This window comes from Hippoglossus hippoglossus, chromosome 13, assembly GCF_009819705.1.
Source record: "Hippoglossus hippoglossus isolate fHipHip1 chromosome 13, fHipHip1.pri, whole genome shotgun sequence".
Classification (NCBI taxonomy): domain Eukaryota; kingdom Metazoa; phylum Chordata; class Actinopteri; order Pleuronectiformes; family Pleuronectidae; genus Hippoglossus; species Hippoglossus hippoglossus.
In genome coordinates, this window is record NC_047163.1 from 18,537,017 (window position 1) to 18,563,497 (window position 26,481).

The 26,481-nt window shown below is 39.0% G+C and overlaps 1 protein-coding gene and 1 long non-coding RNA gene across 2 annotated transcripts; both read right to left on the reverse strand.

Annotated features, from left to right (window-relative positions):
- Positions 1-1,146: 1,146 nt before the first annotated feature.
- Positions 1,147-25,532, reverse strand: gosr1 (golgi SNAP receptor complex member 1). Its single transcript, XM_034605333.1, has 9 exons — positions 25,433-25,532; positions 23,935-24,046; positions 23,320-23,407; positions 21,842-21,949; positions 21,528-21,619; positions 15,085-15,159; positions 6,951-6,980; positions 2,469-2,551; positions 1,147-1,795 (listed from the first exon to the last, which is right to left on the reverse strand). The coding sequence occupies exons 1-9, from the start codon at positions 25,464-25,466 to the stop codon at positions 1,671-1,673; spliced, it is 747 nt and encodes a 248-aa protein (XP_034461224.1). The 5' UTR covers positions 25,467-25,532; the 3' UTR covers positions 1,147-1,670.
- LOC117773435 lies at positions 6,008-6,873 on the reverse strand. Its single transcript, XR_004615917.1, has 2 exons — positions 6,831-6,873; positions 6,008-6,398 (listed from the first exon to the last, which is right to left on the reverse strand). It is a non-coding gene; the product is annotated as an uncharacterized LOC117773435 (long non-coding RNA).
- Positions 25,533-26,481: the final 949 nt, after the last annotated feature.

A 26,481-nucleotide genomic window follows, 5' to 3' on the forward strand; every position in this document is an offset into this window, starting at 1 on the left:
GATTCATTGCGCTTTGGTTATGAACTGTTTTACAAAGACGTAATGGTGCTGGCAAGCAAGGAGACGTACGAATGCTTGAGTATCAGGCTTAAAATCAACCGAACAGCTACGATACACGTTAAAAAACAAACAAAACAAGGGGCATTAAAACTTTCACATCGTGTCCAACTGTATTTTTGTTCCTAGGTAACAACATTAAGGGCAGGACACGCTGGTGACGTCGATCACGGAAATCCTCTGTAGACCCGACTGTCTCATTTGGGTTCGGCCTTTGCAGTGTACGCGGCCCACAAAGACCGCCTCCTTCGTGGGCAGCATAGAACGTGTCCTTCGAAGGAGGTGGCCCCTCAATTGGGACAGTGTACAACATTTATCGGATATTTCTTGGAGAAGTGATGGAAGCTTTCATCAGACATCATCCCTGCTCTTTACTTTAAAAACATTGCTTAAAATAGCTGTCTGTTTTTCTTCACAGACACAGAGCACCAGACCGTCTTCTGTCTCAGAAAAAAGACTCGACTCTACGTAACTGTAGCTCGACCTTTCTAAGTGAGAGGACCTGGTGCTTAGTTCTGCTTGGGTGCTGTTCAGTTTGAGCAGCTGAAATATTCAGGAGCTGAATGTACCAGCACCTCTGCTGTCTACTAACATGTCTGAACCACATTTAGTCATCAGCACACACAGGGGTCTCCTCCTGAAGCAAGTGAGATATTCTGGGAAACTGAAAGTGCTGTAAAACAGAACAAGATTTTTTTTTCATTCCTTTAAGAATGTCAGATGAATTAAGTCGTTTCCTTTGTGAGCAAAGCATCAAACAGAGGGAATGAGGACAAGAGACCAAATTTATCCTCTTCAGTCATTTAAAGTGTAAACACTGTTTTGTTTGCATTCCGGCCGAGTCACAAGCTGAGGCTGTGAGACAAAAACACTGATGGTTCTCACACAGCTGCCTGGATTTCACATTTCTACACCACACCAACAAAGTCAGATTTGAACCTAGAGTTTAACCCTGTCTTCTATGATAATAATAATAAATAAACAGAATATGGCTTCAGAATGTCTTTCAAATATAAAATGTAGTAGATGTTAATTTTTAAGAGACCTGCTGTGCTATCCTCAGTTTATCTGACTCAGAAATGAGGCTCAATTTCACATTATATATTAAAACATTTTTATGATTTGTATGTATTAGTGTCACACTGTTTTGCACATAATGATATGAATAATTTATTAATTCACATTTTACAGTCCACAATGAACTATCAATCCCACTCCATCAATTAAAAGTACTGATAAACTAAAAATCCTTTCACCGGTGAAAAATAATTATGCATCACACGCAGTGTCTTCACGCTTTCAACGCCACAGACTCTTTCTCCAAGTGACTTATCAATACAATTCTTCATAAACTAGTCTAATCTGTACTTTTGGTCTCCGTTCCCTTGTTGGCAGAAGAGCATCCCAACCACCAGCCCCCACATCTGTCCCACTGCTAAATACAAGTTCAGTAGTTCATGCTGGTCAAATCTGTCCCGAAACTGGACCTAGAGTGTCTTTCTGCTCAGGGGCCTTTAGGGCTCCTCCTGTCACCAAGCTCAGTCTCCTGAGGGTCCCACGCTATAAACAGCTTATCAGTCCTGCTCCCTCAAAGATTTCACTGGGCCCGGCTTTCAGTGAAAAGCGTAGAGGAGAAGGAGAATGGTGCAGATGCCGATCACTGAGCCGAGGATGAGAGAGTCCCGTCTCTTCCGCAGGTTGATTCGCTGGATGAGGTTGTTAATGGTGGGGAAACGGTCTGGGAATCAAAAGTTAAGGAAGATCTTGAAATGTTTATACCGGAATTTATAAATATGAATTTGGAATTAGAATACACAGAACAAAGATGCTTTTACAAAGTTGACACTGATTTGTTAAACAAGAGTAGCACGACATCTTAGAACAAAGAATGCTTTTCATCATAAACTGTTTATAAAGATGGAAGACATGACAGCTCCCCAAAAAAATGAACCCAACCAAAGGTCATTGCAGTTTAAAAAATTAAGTATTTAACCCAGCTAATGTGACCAAATCTGACCTGAACCTGAATATAATTTCTGTCCGTGATTTGATGTTTGTTCAAATGCACATTTTTCCTGTCGGTTTGGTTTGAATTAGTTATTTGATGCTATAAAAACGGGGTGAAAAGTCATGATTGTCAGCTGAGACCGACATGCAATTGGTCACGTTCGTGTATCGGCGAGACCTTGATACCACAATTCCATCCTTCCATCCCGTCTCTGGCTCCAAATGATGTCATCAGCACAAGATGGCAGCACTCATATTGTTTTTTTTTCATTTCTGGGTAGTAGGAGAAAGTGAAGACATCTTTATAAACAGTCTATGGTTTCATATTGATCTCGATCTGTTGCATGCTATCTTCCGGTTGGTTCCCCATAACATGCACACACTCGAAGCATCATAAAGGATACTGGCCAATGTGTTGACCCTGCTCTGTATGGATTTCAGGAATCCCCTTTGGGAGGTCATGTTCTCCTTGGTCGCCATGGCAATACTAAAAAGGCAGAGTGAAACGAGATGAGGTGACAATCCCACATGCGGTTGCTGTCAATATGACTGTGGATTAGCTTTGGCTGCAAATGAGCCAACAACTTAATGGAAATTCAATTATATCAGGGGATGTTTCAGGAGAAATGAGCATCAGTTCAAAGGGTCAGAGGTGGTGATGTTTGAAGTGTTAAACTGTCACTGAGGAGACAGAATCACTTCAAATATACAGTTCTTTTGGACAATATTCATTTGGATATGTTGCAGCCTTATGCTAAAACAAAAGAACATCATTTCCCCTCATCAATTTAAATTAAATACCCCATGATTACAGAGAAAACAGAAATACAGTTGTTTAGGCAAACTGAAAAATCACATTGACTTTAGAATTAATTTCAGACCCTTTGCTATGACACTTGTTTCCCTTTTCTCTTCATCATCTTTGAAAGGTGTCGAAACCTGAATGGATGTTTGATTTATCCATATATGGTAAATTCATTTGAAGACAAATTCCTGTCACATGACGAAAAAAACCAATGAGGCCCAGAAAATGTCATTGTTTGGCACCGGAATAACAAGAATGAAACCTAATCACTTGTACGATGAAAATGTGTCATAATTTAACACCTTGGCCTATAGTGTCCTCGGGCAAGATACTGAGCCCAAAGTGTTTGATGTGTGATAGAGAAAGTGCTGCACATAGATATACTATGTGAATATGTGTGTGAACGGGTGAATGGCAGAAATCTGTACTGCCGTATTAACACTTACAAAGTTACAAACTTTACTTTTTATGATGTGAATTAAGGAAGTTTGTGACCTTAAAATCCTCCTGTACTGATTAAGATCGATACTGAAAGACTACATGCTATAAGTAGGGGAAATCATCATCAGGTTCTCCTGCAGCTTTATGTGGGGGTCTACAATGTGTGTGTGAAACGATTGAACAGGTATAGAATTGCTGTGATTGAACCTTCATCTCTAACTGGGGCCTCAGCAACTTTCAGAGCAGGAAAGTTCAGTTGGGCAGTTGGCAGGAAAGGTTTAAGGCTCTGTGGTATCTGTTACACGAAATAATCAATAGGAGTTATCGAGCCCACTTTTGAGCCTGTCACTACGAGAGTATTTGACTTGAGGGAAATTCAATCCAACAGCCATTCCACATCTATCTGATCTACATGCATCTATCTAGAACATCTTTAGGTTCAGGCATTCACTGGTTTTAGATCATGATTTAAGATATATGAGGTGATAACAATAATTTTACGTTAAACACATAATATAAACAACAGCTCGATACAGTTTCTTTAGATTTATTTCTTGAAATAACTGTTGCCAAGATGCATACTGAGATTAGAACTACTTCTAATCACCTATCGTGCCACATGCCAGCAACTGTGACAGACGTTGATGTTCTACTTCAAGCAAGCATTGGAAAGAAATGTTAATTGCATTAAACAAAGACAAATTCAAATTCACCCAAAAAATCTGTTAACACATGAATCTGCATCTTTGGTAAGGACACTGGATAATTTCCTATACATCTACAAAATAGTGATGCTCAACAAACAGTTGATAAAACAGTTGTTTTCTTCGCTGCACACAGGATTATGTAACACCTTAACAACAGGGTGACAACGACATGGGACAAACTCACAGAGCCCCACAGGAGGCTCATCAAAACAAGTACATGAAATCACCTCGGGGTGTTCACTCTTCTGCATGATCAAGTTGATGAGCAACAGGCCAAGTGTGTGCTTAATGGGCTACCTTAAGGAACATATGTTGGACTAACGACAAGTTAACTGGGGAATGTTTGTCCAATTGGGGGCAAAAGCCAAGTCCCTGATTTTGGGGTCATTGGTCAGATTTGGGTTATAGGTTAGTGGTGGGTATGTTTAGGGTACATTTTCAGGAAATAAAAATACCAGTCTATGAAAAGTCCCCAAAAAAGACCGGTGACGATGTGTGGGTTTTTTCTGTTCAAGACTATTTTTAGGAAAAAATGTCAGAATTAAAACCAATCAATAGGGGACGGCTCCTCAAATCGGTAACATGCTGGTTTTCTGGGTCATTAGTTGTGTGTTGTGTGTGTGTATGTGTGACTCGGTAGATGTCAGAATCTGCAGTGTGTAATTTTGAGGGTGTGGAGGGTGGGGTGAGCGGGTGAGGTAATGGCATCTCCTGCGGGTTGCTGAGGGGACAGTCCGCAGTCTTGGCCTGGATCAGTCTTTTGGGGATCATGTTCTCCTCAGTCAGGAAGAATGACTCTGCTGACTCCAGCAACCTGGACAAGCCTTTATCTCAGTGTTAACCAGCTCATGAGAATCAGAGCTGGAGAATAGAGATTCACTTCACACAGAAGTTACATGTGATAAGTCACTGATCGCTGCTTAAAAATAAACTGGAGAAGAAGCTCAAGTTATTAAGAGCCTGTTGAGTGAAGTCAGTTTATAATTTATATTTAAATCTAATATCACAAATTACAGGGTTTCTGAAGGTTTCAAGAAGTTAAATTTACAACTTTAAAGACCTATATGACCCTAATGTATGAAATGAGTCCTTTGTCAAGTACAAAAAAATATGAAGGAATATCGCAGTCCCAGAATTATTGAATATCAGGTGAAGTAACCTAACCCGCGAAAACACCATGTTATCTAACTACAGGCTGTAGTTCTAGCCAAGTGTAGCTATCGTTTCAGTGTTGAACTTGTTTTTGTTGCTTTATTACAACAAGCTAATATCTCTATTGTTGTGACAGAACCACAACACACGGAGACATTATAATCTATGCATGCCTCCAAAACATTCTTAAAAATACAACTTATTTTAAAGCATACGTATGTAACATGTGTATTTTTATGTATTTAAGACATTTAAGGCCTTTTTACAGATAAATTTAAAAATGTATATACCACAGAAAAGTGAGGATTAGGGTCCGAGTTGTCACAGTGGTCATCAGATGAAAGGGCCATCAGATGAGTTGCTCAGTGCTTTTCATGTTAATATGAATGGAACATAATTTGGACTTTCATGATCATTCCATTTATCATCTACCTATGAAATAAAAAATGACAAAAAAAATGGGCATCTTTTTTGTCTACTGTGAATTATAATCTGGGAATCACACACCATGAAGAGTATCTAGTCCCATTGACATAGCACAGTTAACAAATAAATAAACAAGTTAAACACATCCTTTAACGCCTCTCTGAATTATCAATAAACTCATGAACAAGAAGAATCATGTCTAATTTAAAATAATTCAATATCAGAATATACATTTCTGCACCATATCTTTGCTAAACAACTTTACTATTCTACACCACGTTCCCTTGAGTTCATACATACATTTCAGAGTCTCATAAAGATTAAGAAAAACATTGCAGAAAATAAAGAAGGCTGTAGAATAATGAGCAGTTTAAGGAAACAAAGAAAAGGGAACAAAGGGGGAGAAAAAAAAACTTGTCCTCCATTTTAATGATAAAATCAACCAATCAGATGGCTGCTCAAGACAGTCCTCAGGGTACCATTGTTTTTACAGGGGCTGAAAACTGAAAAGGGGAATGGGTGGGAGGACACAGGGATGAACCAAACTCTAACAAAGGACGTTAAACGTCAAAGCAACATCAATAAGGTGAAAAGAAGTACTCTGTCATCCAGGGTTGAGCGAGTCCTGTTCATTTTATACACAGATTAAATTAAGTGACCAGCAGTTGGCTCAGCTCCAAGCTTCTGATGAGAATGAAACTCTGGTAGTTGAATCATCAGTTCAAAGAATGAGCTACAGCATTGAAAAGTTAAGTGATAAAATTCCAAGGTCCAAAACAAGACACATAAAAACTCAATTAAAACTCCTGAGGAGGACGACAGTAAGAGACATATCATGTTTGATGATAATAGGATGTATATAAAGGTTGGATAATATTTCAGATTCTGAATTCATTCTAAAATAATTCAGTGACTGTGGTTAGATATACTGTCCTGACTGGAACAGAAAATCATTTTCAGTTTGTTTGATTAGCAGTGCTACAGCTGACAAGTTTGCCATTTCTGTAACAGCGGCGGCTGAGCCTCATGGACACAGTTGGATTACGGAAGTTTTTCATAGCAAAGAGATCATTTCTCTGAAACTGGAACAACACATAACACAATATTAAGATTGAATTATCCAGGAAACAAATGGGGTAAAAGAGTTATTGTATTTTTTATTTAGAGAATTCCTGCACTTCCTATTCATTTATAATGGCTATTGAAGGATGAAATAAAATGGGTAATTTTTCTACAGGTGTCAACTCCTACAATCCAGATATCTAGGCCATGTTAGCTTTTGAGACGAGTTCAGCAGGTAGAATAGACAATGAGGAAGGGCTGTCGCAATATGTGCAGGACATGGCGGGTCTTACCTTATTGTGTCATCCATCAGTCGGTCGGAGCTATAGGTAGAGAGAGGAGGAGGGGGAGGAGAGAAAAGGAGGCTGGTTAGCTACTGATCTGAGGCAGTGTGGTAAAAAAACATGAAAAGAAACAACCTGAGGGCAGTGGTCCATATCAGTTTCAGATTGGTAGTGATCAATACAGAGTTAACTGGCCCAGCGCTCTGATCACGTGAGGGAAACTGATACAGACAAAAAAAGTAAATGTTGGTTCTGCATCTCAATCATATCAACCAGTAGCATTACATCAGTGTGGTTTCGTCTTTGTGTGCATGTGCTACTTGTCAAATTAATTTTGGGTTTTTGTGAAGCTTCTGCATGAAACACTGTGACTCTGAGTAATTGTTTAGTTTTTCTTCTCCTCATGGGTCAGTCTAGACTAAATAAAGCCAAGGAGGATTCCACCTCTGAGATTCTGGAGCTTAATCTTTTGCATTACGATTAAACAGGGAGTGTCAGATGTTTGCTTCTGAGCATGGGATGGGCTTGGGTCAGAAGTTCTGACCAACAGTGAATACTGGAAGACACACACACACACACACACACACACACACACACACACACACACACACACACACACACACACACACACACACACACACACACACACACACACACACACACACACACACACACACACACACACACACACACGTCTCAGGTTGCTCATAAACAACAATGCTCTCAGCAGTTAATTCGCTAATTAGAATCAATTTGGATAATGTTCCAGAGAGAAAAGCAAACCAAACAAACAAAATTGCAGGGATTGTATTTCATAGTTCCACATTCTCATTGTCATGCCCAACATGTGGTTTCTGTTCAGCTCATTGCGTTCTTATGAAGCCAACAAAAGGGAGAGGAGGGTTTCTCAATGCCTCTCACTCGCTTCATTTATTAGATAACTTGTTAAACATGTAAATAAAGATGGATGAGTGTCTCTTCACGATTAATGGTTTGACTCCTCTCTGCCGTGCAGCCGTTTTCTTTTTATGCGAGGGGAAAACATAAAATTAAGCCCTGCACATGCACATGCATTGTTGGCAAGGATGTGAGCTGAGCCAGCAGTTTATATTAATCTGACAGATGCTTGGCAGCCCTCAGAGTAAAGCTGTACAATATGAGGATAGAAAAACATCTTTCGTTTCATATTGTGCTCTAGCAATTGTTTCTTTTTTTTGACATTTTATACAGCGATATTTTTCTTCAGTTGGATAGTGATATATGGTTTTCCACATGCAACAGATGTATACAGGAAAGCAACATGAAGGCCACACAAAACAACATGGAGGAGAGTGAATGTGACACAGAAGGAAAAATCAAAGCCCAGAATCATTGCAAGAGCAGTGCACTGTATGGCGAAGAATAAAAAAGATGGAGGGAGATAACGGCTGCTGTAACAAATTATATCTGCAAAGATTTATACAGATTTATAAAAATTTAGGAATAAAAGGGCATATCCAGGAATTTTTCTTTGCAGCATTTCCCAGAGAATTGCATCTATGGCGGTAGCCGGTAGGGGAGGTGCATATGCACAGAGGTAGCTCTCTTGTGCAACAGATACTGAGTTACACAGAAGTGTAAGACAAATTCTCTCATGAGAGAAAACTGCATTGCATGCCACTTGCAAGTACGCACACAACTGCAGCTGAAACATGTGGTGTGACTGTCTGCGTGGATGGTAAAAACGTGATGGAGGATGGCTTGAACAAGCTCACAGCAATTAGCTGATTGTGTTATCATGGGAAGTGTAAAAAAAAAAATGGTTCATTATAAAAATGTGGCGTGTCATATTCAAGTATGATGGGATGCCACAGTCTAGATAATTAAAATAATTAATGAATTTACATGACGAGATAGGGTAATAACCTTGGCGGAGGTATACACTATAGGAAATTCCCTCTATTCGTATTTTTGATACTGTGTATGAGATTAAGATTTAGTTCATCAAAAATGATTAATTCAAGGAAGATCTAATAATCTCAGAAGATAAATTGAAGGAGCAGATTTGATTCAGAACAACACTACAAAACCATCCAACACCATTAAGGGGTTCTCACCAAATTTGACTGTGGGTCATCTTTTCTAGATTATTCACACGGAAGATCATAACCATCTGATCTCTCAGAGGACAGAACATTTTCTACATTGTTGTGATGTAATCACTTTGAGTGTAATGACATGTAATGTTCAGGTCTTTCTCTCTGATGATGGACCAAACAGGACTGACCTTTAAAGGCTTTGTTTATTTGTCCAAATTTCATCTGACCTCATCTCAGAACTCATCATTCCCTTTTATATGAATTTCACTTTTGTGACTGCCATGTGTGTATTTGTTGAATGTTCATTTTAGTCAGCATTTAACATAGTTATCAAAGGATTATGGGAAAGATGGGAGACATTTTAGAAATAGAACACTACTTATATTATATGGGAGTGTGGCGAGACTGAGACTGTGGACACTGCGAGGGACACTGGACAACCTACTGTTCTTGGACCACTGCTCCGCATCAAACTGGGATTTGGCGGCCGTTTGTAAAAGCATCTCTTTTGTCTTTGTCACACAGAAACTGAACCGTTTGCAGGAATAAAATCATTTGGTGAAATGACAACTGGCAGAAAATTCACAATGAGGGCTGGCAGGCAGGTTTGGTACAAATGGATTGTGGGAGAAAGTGGGTGCAGCGAAGAACAATATAAATGGGTAATTGTGATGTAAAAAAAACAGGCTAATAAATATATCTTTTCCTCAGTAAAAAAAACAAATGACTGTAATATCAAAAATCCTTCAAATCTACAATTTATGTTTATTTAACTATAAGGCCCATAGTAACTAACAGCACCCTAACAGCGGCTTTATCTCTATATTAGAAAAAAGCGACAACCAGACGACTGTCTTAAATGTTCAAAGAATGAAATAACACTGTGGTGGACTGACATATGACCGAAAGAGAAAACAAAACCTTTAACTGTCTGTCTGCCAACATTGTTCACCTTGTAAACCATGAGCTGAGGAGTGAAAAGAAGAGTGGGTGTGAGCTGAGGTGAGCCTTGATTCATGGAGGTTTTTCATGCAGGGTGGGGATGGGGGGAAAGGATTTATGTTTGGTTCCCTCAATCATCAAGCCGCAGCAGAAGCACTGTCACGTTCATGTATATGTGCACGAGTGGGTTCCTGCCGTTTCCCTTGGTTAGTGGGGTTTTTGCTGCAGTCATTAAATTGCTAATAAGCTCCAAGCTAATAGCCTTTCCCAATATGATGGATAAAGCCCCCCTGCCCACAAGCTTCCTTGCTTTTTCAACTGTTTAATGCTCACATGCATGTGGCCATTTTCTGTTTGCTGTCAGAAATACTACGACTAGTGGCAAAATGCCTGCATTGGTGTTATGCAAGTAGCACTCAAAGTAACAAATTACTTCTTTGTTTTCTGTTGACTCATCAATTATTACACTATTTAATTGGTATTCTGAAAAAGAACCTCTGAGATTAATGCTCTGTCAGGTTGGCTGTACGAACAATATGAGGCAATCAACCACGTAAACTGAAACATTAATAACTTTGTCATGCAAGCAGAAAACCCTTACAGACAGCAAACTGTGTCAGTAAAAAGGAGATGAGATTCATATTCTTTTCTTTAGAGTAAAGCTGCTTTTCACCAACCTTCCCTAGAGATGCAAATAATGGACTGCAGTGAATAGAAAATCTGTAATAACTAGTGAACTGGGAAGCTATGTTTTTTTTAAATGTTCCATTTTAAAGAAGAAAAGCAGATATTTGAAAACCTTCCACCTTCATCCTGATCACACTCATCACAATTGTGAGCCAGAGTTAGCACACAACAGATAGCAACAACATCCATGTAACAAAAGACACAAAAGTAACAGGAGAACAAAAACCTGGAGCTCTTCCTCCAGTTTGGCTTTGACAGTTCTGCTGTTAGGGCTGTCATACATGTGACTGGACAGCAGGGACAAAACACTAAGGTTATATAGAACATTTTGCTGCTGCTCACAGATGAGAATTGTTCAAAGAGGAGACCCTTCAGCAGATAAAACACCAAGCACCCAGAGCTCAATAAGTGAATATAAATGAACAGCAAAACACTTTAAACCCACTGGAGTCAATTATAAAAAGGCCCCTTCCTTCACTGGATCTAGATGATGATAAGGTCTCAATCTCAATCTTGATAATGTCCTCTCAGGAAAATGCAGTTCAATAGATCATTATAGATTGCCACATACGAGCTAATCATTGAACATGGTTTATGCACTCAACTGAAATTGTGCCACTCAAAGTACTCTAAAGTTCAGACCTCTTTGTCGTCTGGCTTAGTGGCTTACATTTTTCTTCTTTATTGGCAGGAGTGAAGCAGAGAAATTATTCAGATATAAAATGCTCCTAACACTCTGAAATTCATATTATGTAAACTTCAAACTGAACCGCTAAACCTTCCAAACTGAGACCAAACTCAGCTTTGGTCAGTCTGGGAGCTCAAGGCAGCACTTGAGCACTTTAGCCATTTCAGCATTTCAAATATTTAGGTTGGCAACAACTGTTTTAACAATCAACTGGATCTGACAAACACCTTCTCCAAAGCAACTGCTTATTTTCATTTGGTCATATGTGGCCATTAGGTGCCCTGAGAATAGATGTACAATACTTTCAGAAACACACAAATGCAGAGGAGAATTTTTATATCATGATAGCTAAAAGTAAACATAAATTACAAGCAAATAGGGTCCAAGCACCGCTAAGGAATTTGGACACAGAGTCTCATCATCACAAAACCGAACAGGTCTTCCAAAGTTTGGTTTAGCATGTTAGTATGTTTAGACTTGGATATAATCAGACCTGGCAACTGTTGGTTGTTGAGCCCAATTGCATACAAGGACAATGGAAACATGCAACTTGATGGGAACAGAAGCATATTTTCTCTTGTCCAAGAACTCTTGTCCAATGACTCCACTTTATGAATATGCAGAGCCCTGAGGAAGTGGAGTTGCCTCTGAAGGACAATTACACACTTCATAGAGCCAACACAGCATGAAATGCAAGGGAATATATTTCAATGTGAAGTGTAAATTCCCTTCACTTCACTGTGTCTGTTTGACAGGAAGTCCTTATCTAGGTGGCCACCGCCATTAGAGCTGGTCCAGCATGAACATTTAATGGACTTTCCCCTCCCTCCCTCTAGTTTATTCATGAACACTGACCTTTATGGCCTAAAGAGATGGAAAAATAGATACTGGGATGTAGAGAGAGACAGATATCACACTGAGAAAAGCATCAACAACACTTAGTTGCTCAAAAAGCTAAACTGTGTCAAGTTAAAAGTTTACATTAGGGATAGAACGATTCTACAAATCCATGGTTCGATTCAGACCTTGATTTTTAATTGTAACTCTTGTATATCGTCATATCTAACAAGACAGCTTTCCAATCTAATATTTAGGGAGCTCTGACCACACAAAGTTCATCAGTACCAGCAAGAGAGTAGGCATTTGAAAAATTAATCCCGGCATCTGTCTGATTAGGTTCTCCTGTGAATGAAAGCAAATTGGCAAACAGGCCACCCACCCCAGTCATTTGTAGATTAACTGGCAGCGTCGTCTTTTTTGGGGGTTTGTTTGTTTGGAAGTGATTAGTCTTATCGGTCTGATCAGCCTGGCAATGCTGGTACCATCACTTGCCAATATATCATAGACTCTAACACACACACACACACACACACACACACACACACACACACACACACACACACACACACACACACACACACACACACACACACACACACACACACCACACACACACACACACACACACACACACACACTACACTCTACACTCTCTATGCAAATGTGTATTGATCATTCGTTACATTCTCCACCGAAAAACAAAACAACAAAATCTTTCAGTGGGTGCTGGATCAAGAAAAAAACAAACTATTTGAAAATCCACACACACCTGAGGAAGATCCTTCGGGCTAGAAACGTCACTGACAAATAAATCCTTTGACAGGAGCATTAAGTGTGCAGATCTTCTCTTCTTCAAAAATGCAGAGTGAATTTGCATGCTGAGCTACAAAATGACAAGCTCTCTATAACATGGTCAGAGTGTTAATTAGAATAAAAAGAACAAAACTCTTTCTAGACACAAACAGATGATGTAAGTTCACTTAAAGTACGTCTCATTATTCAAAATGCATGTCCTTAAATCTTCTTGTTTTTACAGAGACCCATAACAGTCTGAAGATGATAAAGAGCATTTTAGCCCAGATCTCTCATCTTCATCGAGAATCTGTGCTCTGCCTCAAGTGAGACTTCAAACCACTGCTCTGACCACTAACACATGCCCTTTACTTCTCAGGCCCTCTTTCCTGTTTTATGGCTCTAATAGGATCAATCAAGCGTAACTTGATCTTTATCTCCAATCCCATCTATCTCCTCCCGTCATTGCCATTGTTGTGGGGAAGCCCTTTAATATGGTTTGTGTTTTAATTATATAATTTCATTATCAATATCCTGATCAACTCTGCTGGAGTGGCACGAGAGCTTAATAGCTGGTGATGCAGCTGCCTGCAACAATGTTCTCACTTCATGTTCAGTTTGAACAGGAGCCTTTCAAGACACTTTGGGGGCCTCAGGCGAAAGGGACCTGGGGCGGCCCTACACCAAACCAAACTGACTGACTGAAAATATATGACACATGAAACATGACACACACTTTCTTCAACCAAGCCTCTAAAATTAAAAAAAGGTTTTGGTAAAAAGCTATGGTTGCATGGGGGCAGTCTCCTGCCCATAGCCAATCATAGAATTTACAGAGGTTCCCACAAAATTGTCGCTGCTGTGGATCAGCTGTTCTCAGGGAACCCCTCACAGCTTGGGGCCACAGGCGACTGCATGCTTTGCCTACCCTGTTGCAACAACCCTGAGTTTGAATTAGGGCTGGCAGAATAACAATCTTACTCTGATTGTAAATTAGAAAAAAGAAAAAAAAAATGTAGGTTTTTTTTATGGCTTTTGTTACTTTTTTTACCCTCCATGTGGGTAACATTTAGTGGTCAGAGGCACGATATCTCAAAAACTCTTTATATTTGGTACAACTATTCCCTTGGAATCACAGATGAACTGACAAGACTTAAATATTGCTCTGGGACTGCAGAGTTATTTTATTAGACTGAATTGTATTTTTGTATTGTTCAGGTGTTCGTGTTGTTGAGTTAGCTCTATACAGTGCACAAGTCCCTCTAAAAGCATCTTAATTCAGAGATAAACATGAGTCATGTCAGTGAAGGTAAAGCCTGTTTGTAAATGAGATGAGTGCTGTGAGATTTGTATTATTCCTCCGAGAGGTTGGAATAGAAAACAAACATTTACCTACAGAGAGAATCAATCACACTACATTATATCCACCAGGTATGTCCACATTATAAGATGGGATGCTCAAACCTCTGCAATGTTAAAATCTCAAGTTTCTGGTGTTTTCGTTGTGCAAGGGTGTTGCCTTGCTGACATTTAATTTTACTTTCCACATGGGGTGCTTCTCACACACACACACAGATTTCACAAACTTCCCCACCTCATGTTGTTCTGCAGTGCTTGAGAGTCAGCCAAATGATAGAAGGACACTAATTATGCTGCTGGCAGATCATGGTTTGACCTACTGTGTCAGTACGAAGAAGTAAGCAGAACCTTTTGCCACTTTAGAAGCAAAGTCATGTCACAGAGGAGAAAAAAAGTGCTTTTTAAGACCCCACCACCCCAAATCTGTCCCTCCTGATACTTTCTGATAAGCAAAGCACAAAGGGGTTTAGTTATAACTACCCATGACACCACTCACATACAATCAACTCTATTTTCTCTATGCTGAATTATACATCAAACTCTAGATAAATGAATGCAACATGATAAAAACGTCTCCCATCTGTTTGAAAGTAAAAGCATACAAGAAGTACTGAGGAGTGTGAGAACTTCAAAAGCAAACATCAACAACAATGGTTTCTACAGTTACCAGCTTTGTTTTCCTTATGTGAATGATAAAGCTGAAATATTGATAAATTCAAAATCTTAAACTTGACAAAGAAAGTTACTGGAGTCTTACTTTCTCAGGTGTTCGTGCTCCTTTAGAAACAGCTCTGTTCTTCTGTTGTTGACCCCGGAGCCGCTCTTATAGGTCCTGGAAAACGAAAGCAGATACATTATTATAAAAAATGGGATATTTCCTTATGAAAGATGAGACATACCGACAGAAAGGACAAATACCTTGAGGTGATCTTTCACTTTAATGTCTGTTATCTTACTGAACAAACTGTTTGTATGTATGTGCTTTACTACTCCGGCAAACGTTTACACTACAGTCTCAGTCATTTTCTGAATTCATTGCATTTATTGTCAAGTTCACTTGTTCTTTTTTCCCCATTTTATTAAACCAGGTTCTCTGCTTTGTAGTCGAAGTTTAAAAAAAGATCTTTAAAAAAGGGATGTAACAACATTTGCTCTTAGGGGAATGTGACAACATAGGAAAACAAGAGAACAGCACTTTTCTACATCCAGTCAATGACGAGGAGGCAAGTCCTTGTTATGTCATCAAGTTCAAAAACATTGCATAGACCCAGACTTCAGAGCCACAGCTCAGACACTTTCAACTAGAGTCTTAGTGTTCTGACAGTTTGAGCTGACAGTTGACAGCCTTGAACTTGAGTGTTACAATATGTCTGGTGCTATTGAATGTTCATACCATCCAAACACTCAAAAAAGGGTTGAGTAGTTTTGAAAGGGATTCAAAACTCTGACATGTCTGTTCACAAAAACTCTTAATGTGGATGTAAAAATATCAATGCCTTGAAGAACATTTACTAAAAAGCTGTACTTGAGTATAATTTTGAGTTTACTGGAGTAATTCCATTTTATGCTACTTTAAAAAGAACCTTTTTGGTGTTTTCACAAGCAGTGTGCCGTCAGAGTCACATTTCAGAGGGCTCCGAGATGTGCATGGCTTCTCACATGGCTTTATTTTTATTTAGTGTTCAAAGGACCCAATAAGATCCACAAATTAAAAAACTGACAACAGATTTGTGTTTCCAAATGTATTTTTTCCTCTCCTATAAATAATGTCACCAGCCTTCAGATTTATCCTTGTAAAAAAACTATTCAATAATTATTTGAAATTAGCTCTGCCTCTAGAAGCCTCTATCATATGGCAGACGGCGCCAATGCGACAGCAATCCCTTTACTTGCTTTACAGTAAAAGCCTCCTGTGGTTCAACAGTGGAAAGCTTTTAATGTGAAGCAGCAGCAGCAGGAAATATTCAGTTTGCATTAGGAGTAACTTAACACAGCAAATACAGCACCAGAATGGCTGCTGTCGAGCAGAACAGAAAACAACACAAGCATTGTGTGTTGGTTGAGAGCAAGAGGAGGTGGTAAGAGGGGAATAAACAGCCGGAGCTGCCAACATAGTGAAAGCAGTACAAAGCAGAGGTTCTTTCTAGTCACCTGCCTGACCACATATGTTGAACCTATAAGCAAACTGCAAAAATACGTCCTGGATGGGCAGAGTCATCCTGTTATTGAGCAGGGCCATAGCAAGACAGCCCAGTTCTCCCCTGTTAAGTGTCAGCAAGGAAAATGTAAAAAAAAGAAAAATCACAGCTCAGCATGTTGCCACCCTGCTAAAAATGCCATACTGAGCTTGGACTGAGCTCAACAAGCTGGGTTACTCACTCTCACTCGGCCTCCTAACCCCCCCTTCAACTCACCAACTACCCACTTTAACTGAAGGATTTAAACAGCCATAAATAATTAATATGGAGAGCAGAGGAGCAGAACCACTGATTAAACGAAGAACCATTAAATTTGCCCATTATTCAGAGTACAATAATAATAATTAAAAAAATAGTTTCAAGCATCCGTATGACATTTTGTAAATGGGCACCACATCTGTAAGAGTGAGAGAGGGGGAGTGTAGTGTAGTTAATAAACCATTGATTACATTATCTTTGTAAGAGACAACTGATTCTATCCACAAATTGACAGCACCACACAACCCCAGGTTTATAAAAGAATACAAGCGATTTGCTAGCAAAGCAGTCAAAGTTAATGGATGGCTTGTTATACCACTCACAGAGTAAACACATCACGCCACCCAGTCTCTTTAGCTCTTTCATGCAACTCTAGCTCTCAGCATCCACGAACAGCTGACTCCCAGCTCTCTCCTGGGTTTCTGGTCATTTAACAGCCCCACCCTGATGCTGGGAGAGAACGAGATAGAGAACAGGGGAGGAGGGGGACCTGTGTAAGATAAGAGTCTGCACACACATATACCATGAACATCCTACCCCACCCAGTTAACTCTAAGCGGTCCAAGAGCAAATGTGCCTACTTCATCCCCAGTGCACCATTCAGAGCCACTGAGTGGAAATACTATATTCAGTGCACACACAGCACACTCCACAGTGGCTGCTTTCAGCCCGGGCTGCATGGCTGCCCCCCCGACAGGGCTGATGCTTTTGTGGGCCTAGAATTGCCTGTAGTGACAGCTTCCTCACTCCAGGAAGGCTTTTTAAAAGGGCACCAATGTAAATCACAGGTTAGCTGTCATTTTTGTTGCTGACATTTAAAATGAGAGCATGAGCAGAGGGAGCAATAGGTCTGAGCTCAGCTCAGCTCCATAGAACTGTTATTAATGGCACAAGAAATGTATACGTGCATGAATATGTTTTGTTGACAGAGCCCTCTTTGCACGATATCAATAAAATAAAATGTTGTAGCATATTGCAAATTTAGGCAAATTATACGATGTGCACTATTTTTTTTAATTGGTAAGGATTTTTTGGTGTGTGCATTGTAAACAACTTTAATAAACATAAACATCTACAATGAACAGCTTCCTGACCACGTCTACTCCATGCCCAAGATCTCTACTGCCCTCTACCTGACGAAAAGGAGAAAAGGTTCAGCCCTGGCTGACACATACATCACTTTATCAACGGCAGATTTAAAAACTGGGTGTAGGTCGACACATATTTGAACTGGCCATGACAGCTTGCTTTTCAAACACAATTTATTCTGTAGTGTATTATAATGGACACAAGCATACGGAATTTTATTGTTATGCTGCTGTTATGATGGAAGTCCGAACCTACACTGCTCATGCTAAAAACTGACTGGTCTCAGAGTTAAAAATCTAAATATTGAATCCCTCCTTCTTTGATTTGGGGAAGTTAAATTTGTAGTTTTTATTTTTCTCATGATGACTTTTTACAATTATGAGTAATGTGCAGAGTAAAATAAGAAGATTTAACACATTGATTTTCTCAATCGCAAGAAAAAAACTGTGTTAGTGATACCTATTTCTTTCTAATGAGTTGCATAACAGCAATAACAATAAGAAAATGATGATAACGATCTAACATTTCATGTGGCTTTCATGTGTTTTCAAATTCTCATCTTTCCTCATGCCCCCGCAGAAGAAGGTGAAAAGGGGAGATTTGGGTGCATATTGCTTTTCAGAAGAAACCGTCTCAAGTAAATCATGACTCGACGCATTGCACTTTGCCGTAACGGCAGCCATTGTAATTCTCTCACATGTGAGCTCAGATGCTTCTCTTATTAGCAGCCCCCGGGCACATTAGTCATCATTAGGCTGAGCACAGGGTCAACAACACTGGCTCATTTATATGCATTACAATCATCAGCACTCAGCCTATTAGAGGGGTCAGTGAAACTCCTTAGCAGTGTTATTTAATGAGAGGATTGAGTGAACTGCTCCATGTAGCGCTGACCTCATGGGATGTTACTGAGTAGCTGCAAAGTTAAAATGGGTTTGCTTGGGTGCAGCCTGAATTCGAATTATCAAAAGATAATGGTCTGTCGTGTTCTGATAGAAGTTGGTTTAAAAGATAGAGGAACTTAAAGTTTATAATTATATGTGGTATAAGAAATTAATTTGCTCATACATGTATTTCACAAACTATATTCACCACCTTACAGATTCATGCCTCTGCATATGAGTCAAGATGTAGGAAATATGGTCCATTCTCCTTTTCTTTTTCTGACTAGTGTTTATTCAAAAGGTTATGATGTGGGAATCAGACCTTTAACTATTTCCATATAAAATGTAATTGATTCGTTATTTTATCCCATTTGACATTTGCATAAAATGTTCTCATAATCAGCTTATGAATTCTTCAGTTATGGCCAAAAAAGTGAGGTAACAGTGACCTCGGCCTTACACGACAAAATTACAATCAGTTCATCTTTTAGTTAATAAAACAGACAACCTGAAAACATAATGCCTCAAGCCACAGAAGTTGCCGGCACAAATAAATAAATACTGATACAACCACATGACCATTCCTTAAACGTGGTGTTAATGGGATCTTGCTTACTATTATACTAATAACAAGAATGGCACTCAGTAAAGTTCATAACTCCGCCAAGGCCCAACAGTCCCTTTATGAAACCACATGTTAATGCACTAGATCCAGATTTGTATTTGGATCTGCACCAAACTGCACACAAGAATAAACATTAGCCCCCTAAGCATGTCTGGGTTTTTTTATCATCGATGTCCATGAAATGTTTAAAAAATCTCACTATCTTAAATTAAACAGATCCGCATCTGCACCAAAATGTATTATGTTCTACCCTGACTTATACCACATCCTTCCACTAAGTTTCTGGGTGATCCATCCAGTTAAAAAAAGAAAAGCAAATGAACAGAAGAACACAGATGAAAAATAATCTTTTCAGTGGATGTAACAATTTTAGAATATAGGACAAGATGGCTACAGCAACAACAACAAAAGCAACAATAATACCAGTAGTACTACAATAAATAGACAATGATCTAAAGAGGCACTTTAGTCAATGTGGGCAAAGGAGCAGCATGTATATCCCAAAAATCTTCCATGTGCATATTAAATCAATGACCACATATTAATATAGAATTTTACCAGTAAAAAAACGATGAAAATTGAATTAGTAAAACAAGCCTTACAAGCTACCATGAAACAAACACACTAGGGGCTCAGCTCCATTTTAATGTTGCATTATGTGAGTCTAATCAGAAATAATTATCTAATACAGTGACTGTGAGGTCTGTGGAACGTGTGTGCCTGCATGAGGCAGCCGCATACCATTTGCATAAAGGATGGATGGAGGGGGATCAATAGGAATCCTGCAGTCCTCACCGTTAACTCTCCACTGCGTCTTATAGATCAATAAGCCATTACAAAAAACGACAAGAGTCATGGTCTGGGGGAGCTTCCATCTCATTTCAATACACTGACTCACAACTGAGCCCATCTGAGGAGAGGACACACTTTCTCAACACAAGGCCAGAAAGGCCATAACTCTTCTCCAGTTTTAATAGCCAACATTTTTCAAGAGTGTGCCAAGTGGAAGTCAAGGTTCAACTGTCCCTCTAAGGAATAAGGTTTACAACACAGCAGCACTATGAATAATACTTTAGTTTTTATTCTTCCACGGCCACTAACAGCTTTTTACCAACCGTCATAAGATGTAGTGCCTAAACTGAATAAACGGAAAACTATGCTGACAGTTTTCTTATATTCTGGAGAGTGAGGATTTTATATTGGCTTCAATATTACAGTATTTTTTCTAAATGAGAAAAAAAATGGAGGTTGTCTTATATTTCACAAGCAAAGAATTATGTGTTTAATCATTACAATGGATACTCTTTTTGAGCAAAGTACAAGTGCCAGTGGAACTATTGTCTTTTACAGTGATGCATTATGGGTAATTTGTAACCGTAAAGTTGCAAGGCTGGTTAATGTTTTCAAGTCTGTCTGTAGAGAGTCTGTCTGTGTTTGGTCAGTCCAGTTTTAAACCGAAGGTTGGTGTAACATGTTCTGCTGCCACAGGGGAAATAAAATCATGACAAGTAAAAGGGACTTTTTAGTGTCTCCTGACATCTTCACTACAGAAATTAACTGAGGAGGGAAGCTGTCAAACAGCCAAGAATTTACTCAAATTACTACAGATTTACTCAAAAAATAATAATAAAAACATAGAGTGAAATGTAAAAAATGTAAACTGTCAGAGAAAATATTGATGTAAAAGTAACTCAGTCATCTAGACTAGTGGCAACTGAGAACCGTCTACAGACGTCCAACTGGTACCCTGTCAAACATTGTTAAAATATATCTCATGGTTCAGGGTGGATCAGAAAATTGCATTCAAATCCATTCACTTTCAGTCTTGTTTTACCAGTGTGTTCATTAATTCATAAAAATTTGGGGATGACTTAAGGACATATCACTCACTTCATCAGTGAACAAACTTGTTTTCTTACTAATGTATGAGTGTACACAACACAACAACCTGTGATGTGTTTTTAAACAAAAGTAAATGATGTGAAAATGCATATATCCTGCCCAAATGACCATGTGCATGAGAAGATAACACACTTTGGGTTGGCACTGACCAACAATTTATTGTACTTTTACTAGTCAGTACATTTTCTACATTTTACAGCATATTCCATATTACCAACACATGCTGGTGTGAGTGAGTACTTACTCAATGTCTTTCCTGACGGAGCCGAGCAGGTCCTCTCTCTCTCGTATGGCCAAAAAGTTTCCTTTAGTTTTGTGGAATTCTTGTGTGTAATCCTGAGAGTGAAACAAACATGAAAATGAAGAGCGTGCAGAAGAGGAACAGTCGGGTAAAACCAAAAGGACAAAACAAGGTTAAGTATCCATGTTTCATGAAATAGTTGTGTTCGCCAGTGAATTTTTTACAGTGTTTTACAGAAAATAAAAAGTGTAAAGTTTTAACACATACGAGTAAATAGAAGGATTATAGTCAAATTTGAAAGGAATCTGAGGCCAAACCTGTAGGATGTCTCTGTGTCTCTGAAGCGTGTGCATGAGTGCGGCATTGAGAGAAGACGTTCCCGGGGCATTGGTGTACTCCGCCATCTTGTCATTCACTGCAGTTAACTGACAGAGAGACGGAGAATGAATGGATAGCCACACGGATGGAAAAGATAACAGAAAAACCAGCAGAAAAGCACACAAGGTAAAAAACCAAACCAAAACATGAATTTGAATACAATATGGTGCATGTGCAAAACATAAATAAAACTGTGTGTGCTATATTAACATTTTTCACAATTGAGGATGTAATATCTATATCATAGGAAAGTCCTTCATGTTAAATATTCAAACTATTTAACACGGTACAGGAACAAAAAGTTTGTATCCTTTTGGAGTCAGAACTAGACAATTTCACTATTAGATCATAGTCTTTGTTTTTGACTTACATCTTTTCTATTTGCATCATTACCTTAAGAAATTATACTGAACCATTAGATTCTACTCTTTTGCCTTTAAACTGCTCCAGGAGAAACGGAAAAGTGTAGAGCAGCCATTCCCAAACTTAAGAATGCCGCGGCCCAATTTGAAAACTGAAAAATGTGTGCGGCCCACCCACACCTTTAATCACAACTATATGATCCACACACAGGACTAGAATCATACATATTATTAATTTTATAGCAAAAATAATTGTATATGAACGCAGGCATATGCAGTGCAAATCCAATAACACCCACATTTAAGCGAAACAATTTGCAAAGCAACCAATGTAAAAAAACATGAAGTGCAAATAGCGTATTGTTAAAAATATATTCTTACTGCTTGTATAACAGAGCACAACAAGAATATCAGGGAGAAGAAAAACACATTTGAGGCGTAACCAAATATACTAAAGGCGTTTAAGCCCCACCCCCCAAAAAAAAACACATGTCCATAAACTGACATAAACACTTGAATTGGAGTGGAGCTCCATCTTGCTCGACCCAGCAGACAACAAAGTTCTCCCTCACCTATGATTCCCCCGCTAAGGATGCGTTCAAGTGTTAATGTGACGGTCAGCAAATACAATGACACCTGCTACATAGGTCAGATAAAATAAGAACAACGTGGAATTTAAATCTCTTGTCTTTGTTTCATTACCTGTGATGATTACTTTTTTTTTTTTTTAATCGATCATAAATGTTTGGTGGTAATCAACGCTTACTTACAAATCTGAAACTTTTTTATCTATTTATTTTCTGATGACCTCTCACGGCCCACCTGCAGTGGCTTCACGGCCCACCAGGGGGCCGCGGCACACACTTTGGGAATGACTGGTGTAGAGTTTTAGGTTGAACTCAATTATATTAAATCATTCTGGTTCCAATGTTAGCCCACATAAAGAAGCAGAGTCAGCTGTTTGCTTTTCGCCTCGTTGAAAGACAAGAACCTTGACATAAATCCAGTGCTACTCTTGCTACCATCTTTCTACTGGCCCTGGAGAATTTACTTACTTTGGCCAGGAGCTGTTCGATCTCCACTGACATGGTGTCAAACATCCTGTCCTGGGTAGAGTTGTTCAGTAGTGGGGTGGTGTCTGACCTTGAGGAGTCAATCAAAGAAAGAAAAATAATTTGAAAAGGTATTTGCGTGAATACATTTTTAGAAAATGCTAAAAAAGGAAACATTGTACAGTTTTTATGTGTTGAAATAATAAAAAAAGATGACTGATTCGGGTTGTTTCACTTAATATTAGATACACTCCTAAACTTAAGTGGAGATTAGCACAAAAACTTAATATGAAAAGTTTAATGCTTGTTGATAAACAATTATCAACACCAGTCAAATAGCATACAAAGTAGGTTTGACATTACAGTGGGAAACTAACATTGTTATCTGCTTTACACTTAACTGTGATAGCAAACTTCCACCACTATCCCCAAACCCTTTCCCCTTCATGATCTTTAAATTTCTTAACTAAATGTTGGAATAATATTTGTGTGAAAAATATTATATAAATCTTTTCCTTACTACATTAGAATATCTCAAACCCTGTATGACTGTGAACCTAAACAGACTTTTGTCTTAAACTGTTGTGAACTCTACTGTGTGACAGAAGACTAACTCACGTGTCTGATCGACGTCCGTCCCTGGAGCTGCTGTAGCTGGTGCACAGTTTACTGAAGGAGACCAACTTCAGGTCAAGTTCATTCTCCAACTGTCGGGCCTGCTTTCGCAGGTCTGAAACACACACACGCACAAAAAAATGTACACTCACTGGAGGAAAGTAACCATGTACATTTACTCAATTTATATTTTATGCAACTTAACACTTCATCTCTGCAACAATTCAGTTGAAAATGTTGTACTTCTCTCCTCTACATGTATTTTGTCTCTGTAGTTGCTAGTTACTTTGTATATCATCATTTAGGAAAAATGATACGCAAAATACACAGTATAGTTATACAGTAAATAAAACCACCTGACAATATGTACAATGTGCGAAATGATTCCAGTCGCAGTCACCTATAGAATTAAAATGTTGGGTATATGTTATTTACCATTGAAAATTTCAGGTACAACCACTTTTTGCTGACTTGTTAAATTTAAACTTCCTCTCAAAGACCAGAAGTTACCAAAACAAGTTTAATCAATTTTGCTCTCAGGTTATAACAGAATTAACTCAATCCTACTTTTTTCATTCCATTTCTGTTGTATTAATGGTGTATTTTATACTATGTCTCCTTTTTCTTTATTCTCCTTATGTTATTGGTTTTGCTTCTTTTACTTCTAGTTACTATATGTGTCCACATTTGTTATGTTTTGTTGGTTTTTCTAGCTGTTCTTCACTGGGTTACTGTAATAAGCTGCCTCGTGTCACATTATGGTTTTTATAGTGTGGTAGGATTCTTTCTACTTAAGTAGAAAGTGAAGACTGTGTACTAAAACAATATCAATAGTTATTGCAACATAATTGTCATCAATAGCAACATAACAAAGGTTTAATATATATGTATCGTTATATAACTTGTGCATTGTGTTCGCACAGTGAGGAGATATAACACATAATTGATTCACCTAAGATTTGTAAAATGTTTTGCTGACTAGAGTTTGTCTTCCTCTGCTCAAAAATAAGAGTCTAAAACCACAACTTTCACTCAGAGCAAAAACCAACCTAGAGACGTTTATCGTGATACTTATCGATATGGATTTATGGTTTGGTCATATCGTCTGGTGTTAATTTCTTCCACCATAACGAACAGTCTCACTAACTTGAGTTACAGCAAGGAGATAAAACAATTCACTTATTTAACAAAACAGTAGAAAGCAGTTTATGTTCATTAACATCTAATAATTTTAACAGTTGTAACGGTAACTCGACATGTGCCGAGCTGGTTCACGGTGTCAAGCGGCCACACTGATTAAACCAGTAACTTACACGGCGATGAGTTAGCTACCATTAGCTTCGCCGGCCGTTGTAGCGACGTACGTGTTTAAACCATTGGCGTATGGGAATAACATGGCGGCAGCTGCGCTCACCTACAGACTGTTTACCACATGAAATGTGTCCCGTGTGTTGTTGTAGAGAGTGTCGTGTTTAAAATGAGTCTAATGTCGCTCTCATACCTTCCCAGTAGTTGCTGCTTCCTAGTCCTGCCATCTTTGTTGTTCTGCGACGTCACCAACTTCCGGGATGTGTCACGTGTCAGATGAAGACGTCATAAACAATAGTGGAAAAAATGTTTTTGTCGCCCTCAGCTGAGTCTTTCAGGTAGCACACCAGTAAACTCTACCTCTACCCTCAGTTGAGTCTGCCAGGTACTACACCACTAAACTCTACCTCTACCCTCAGCTGAGTCTGTCAGGTAGCACACCTGTACCCTCAGCTGAGTCTGTCAGGTAGTACACCACTAAACTCTACCTGTACCCTCAGCTAAGTCTGTCAGGTAGTACACATCTACCTGTACAACACACATGTACCCTCAGCTGAGTCTGCCAGATAGCACACCACTAAACTCTACCTCTACCCTCAGCTGAGTCTGTCAGGTAGCACACCACTAAACTCTACGTCTACCCTCAGCTAAGTCTGTCAGGTAGCACACCTGTACCCTCAGCTGAGTCTGTCAGGTAGTACACCACTAAACTCTACCTGTACCCTCAGCTAAGTCTGTCAGGTAGTACACCTCTACCTCTACCCTCAGCTGAGTCTGTCAGGTAGCACACCACAAAACTCTAACTTTACCCTCAGCTGAGTCTGTCAGGTAGAACATCGCAGAACTATTCCTGTACCCTCAGCTTAGTCTGTCAGGCACAACCCCTTGAGACTCTACATGCACCAGTGCTAAAGATAGAAGAAAGTATTTTCTACACAATTCTGTCACTGAATGTCTCCAAATTCTGCTCTCACTGTTTCATTGTCAAGCGAAATTAAGCAAAAATATGTGAAAAACAAAAAGGATAAAACAACTTTCAGTAACATGGTGTAATTTGAACGCTTACATGAGTATTGGTAGCCTAGATTGAGTTAATTGACTTGTGTGGCTTCTGTACACTTTCTTTATCCTACAGGGAAAGTGATATGCAGAAAAGGCATGTGCACAGTGAAAGACACATAAAGAGGGAAAGAACAGTAAAAGAGACACAATAATTAGACAGTTGAGGTATAATCAGTACAC

Coding starts and splice junctions, on each gene's coding strand:
- gosr1 (XM_034605333.1), bottom strand. CDS start 25,466: ATGGCAGGACTAGGAAGCAGCAACTACTGGGAAG. Junction 21,950..23,319: donor TCGAACAGCTCCTGGCCAAA/GTAAGTAAATTC, acceptor TCTCTCTGTCAG/TTAACTGCAGTGAATGACAA. Junction 1,796..2,468: donor CAGGGTCAACACATTGGCCA/GTATCCTTTATG, acceptor TTTGATTCCCAG/ACCGTTTCCCCACCATTAAC.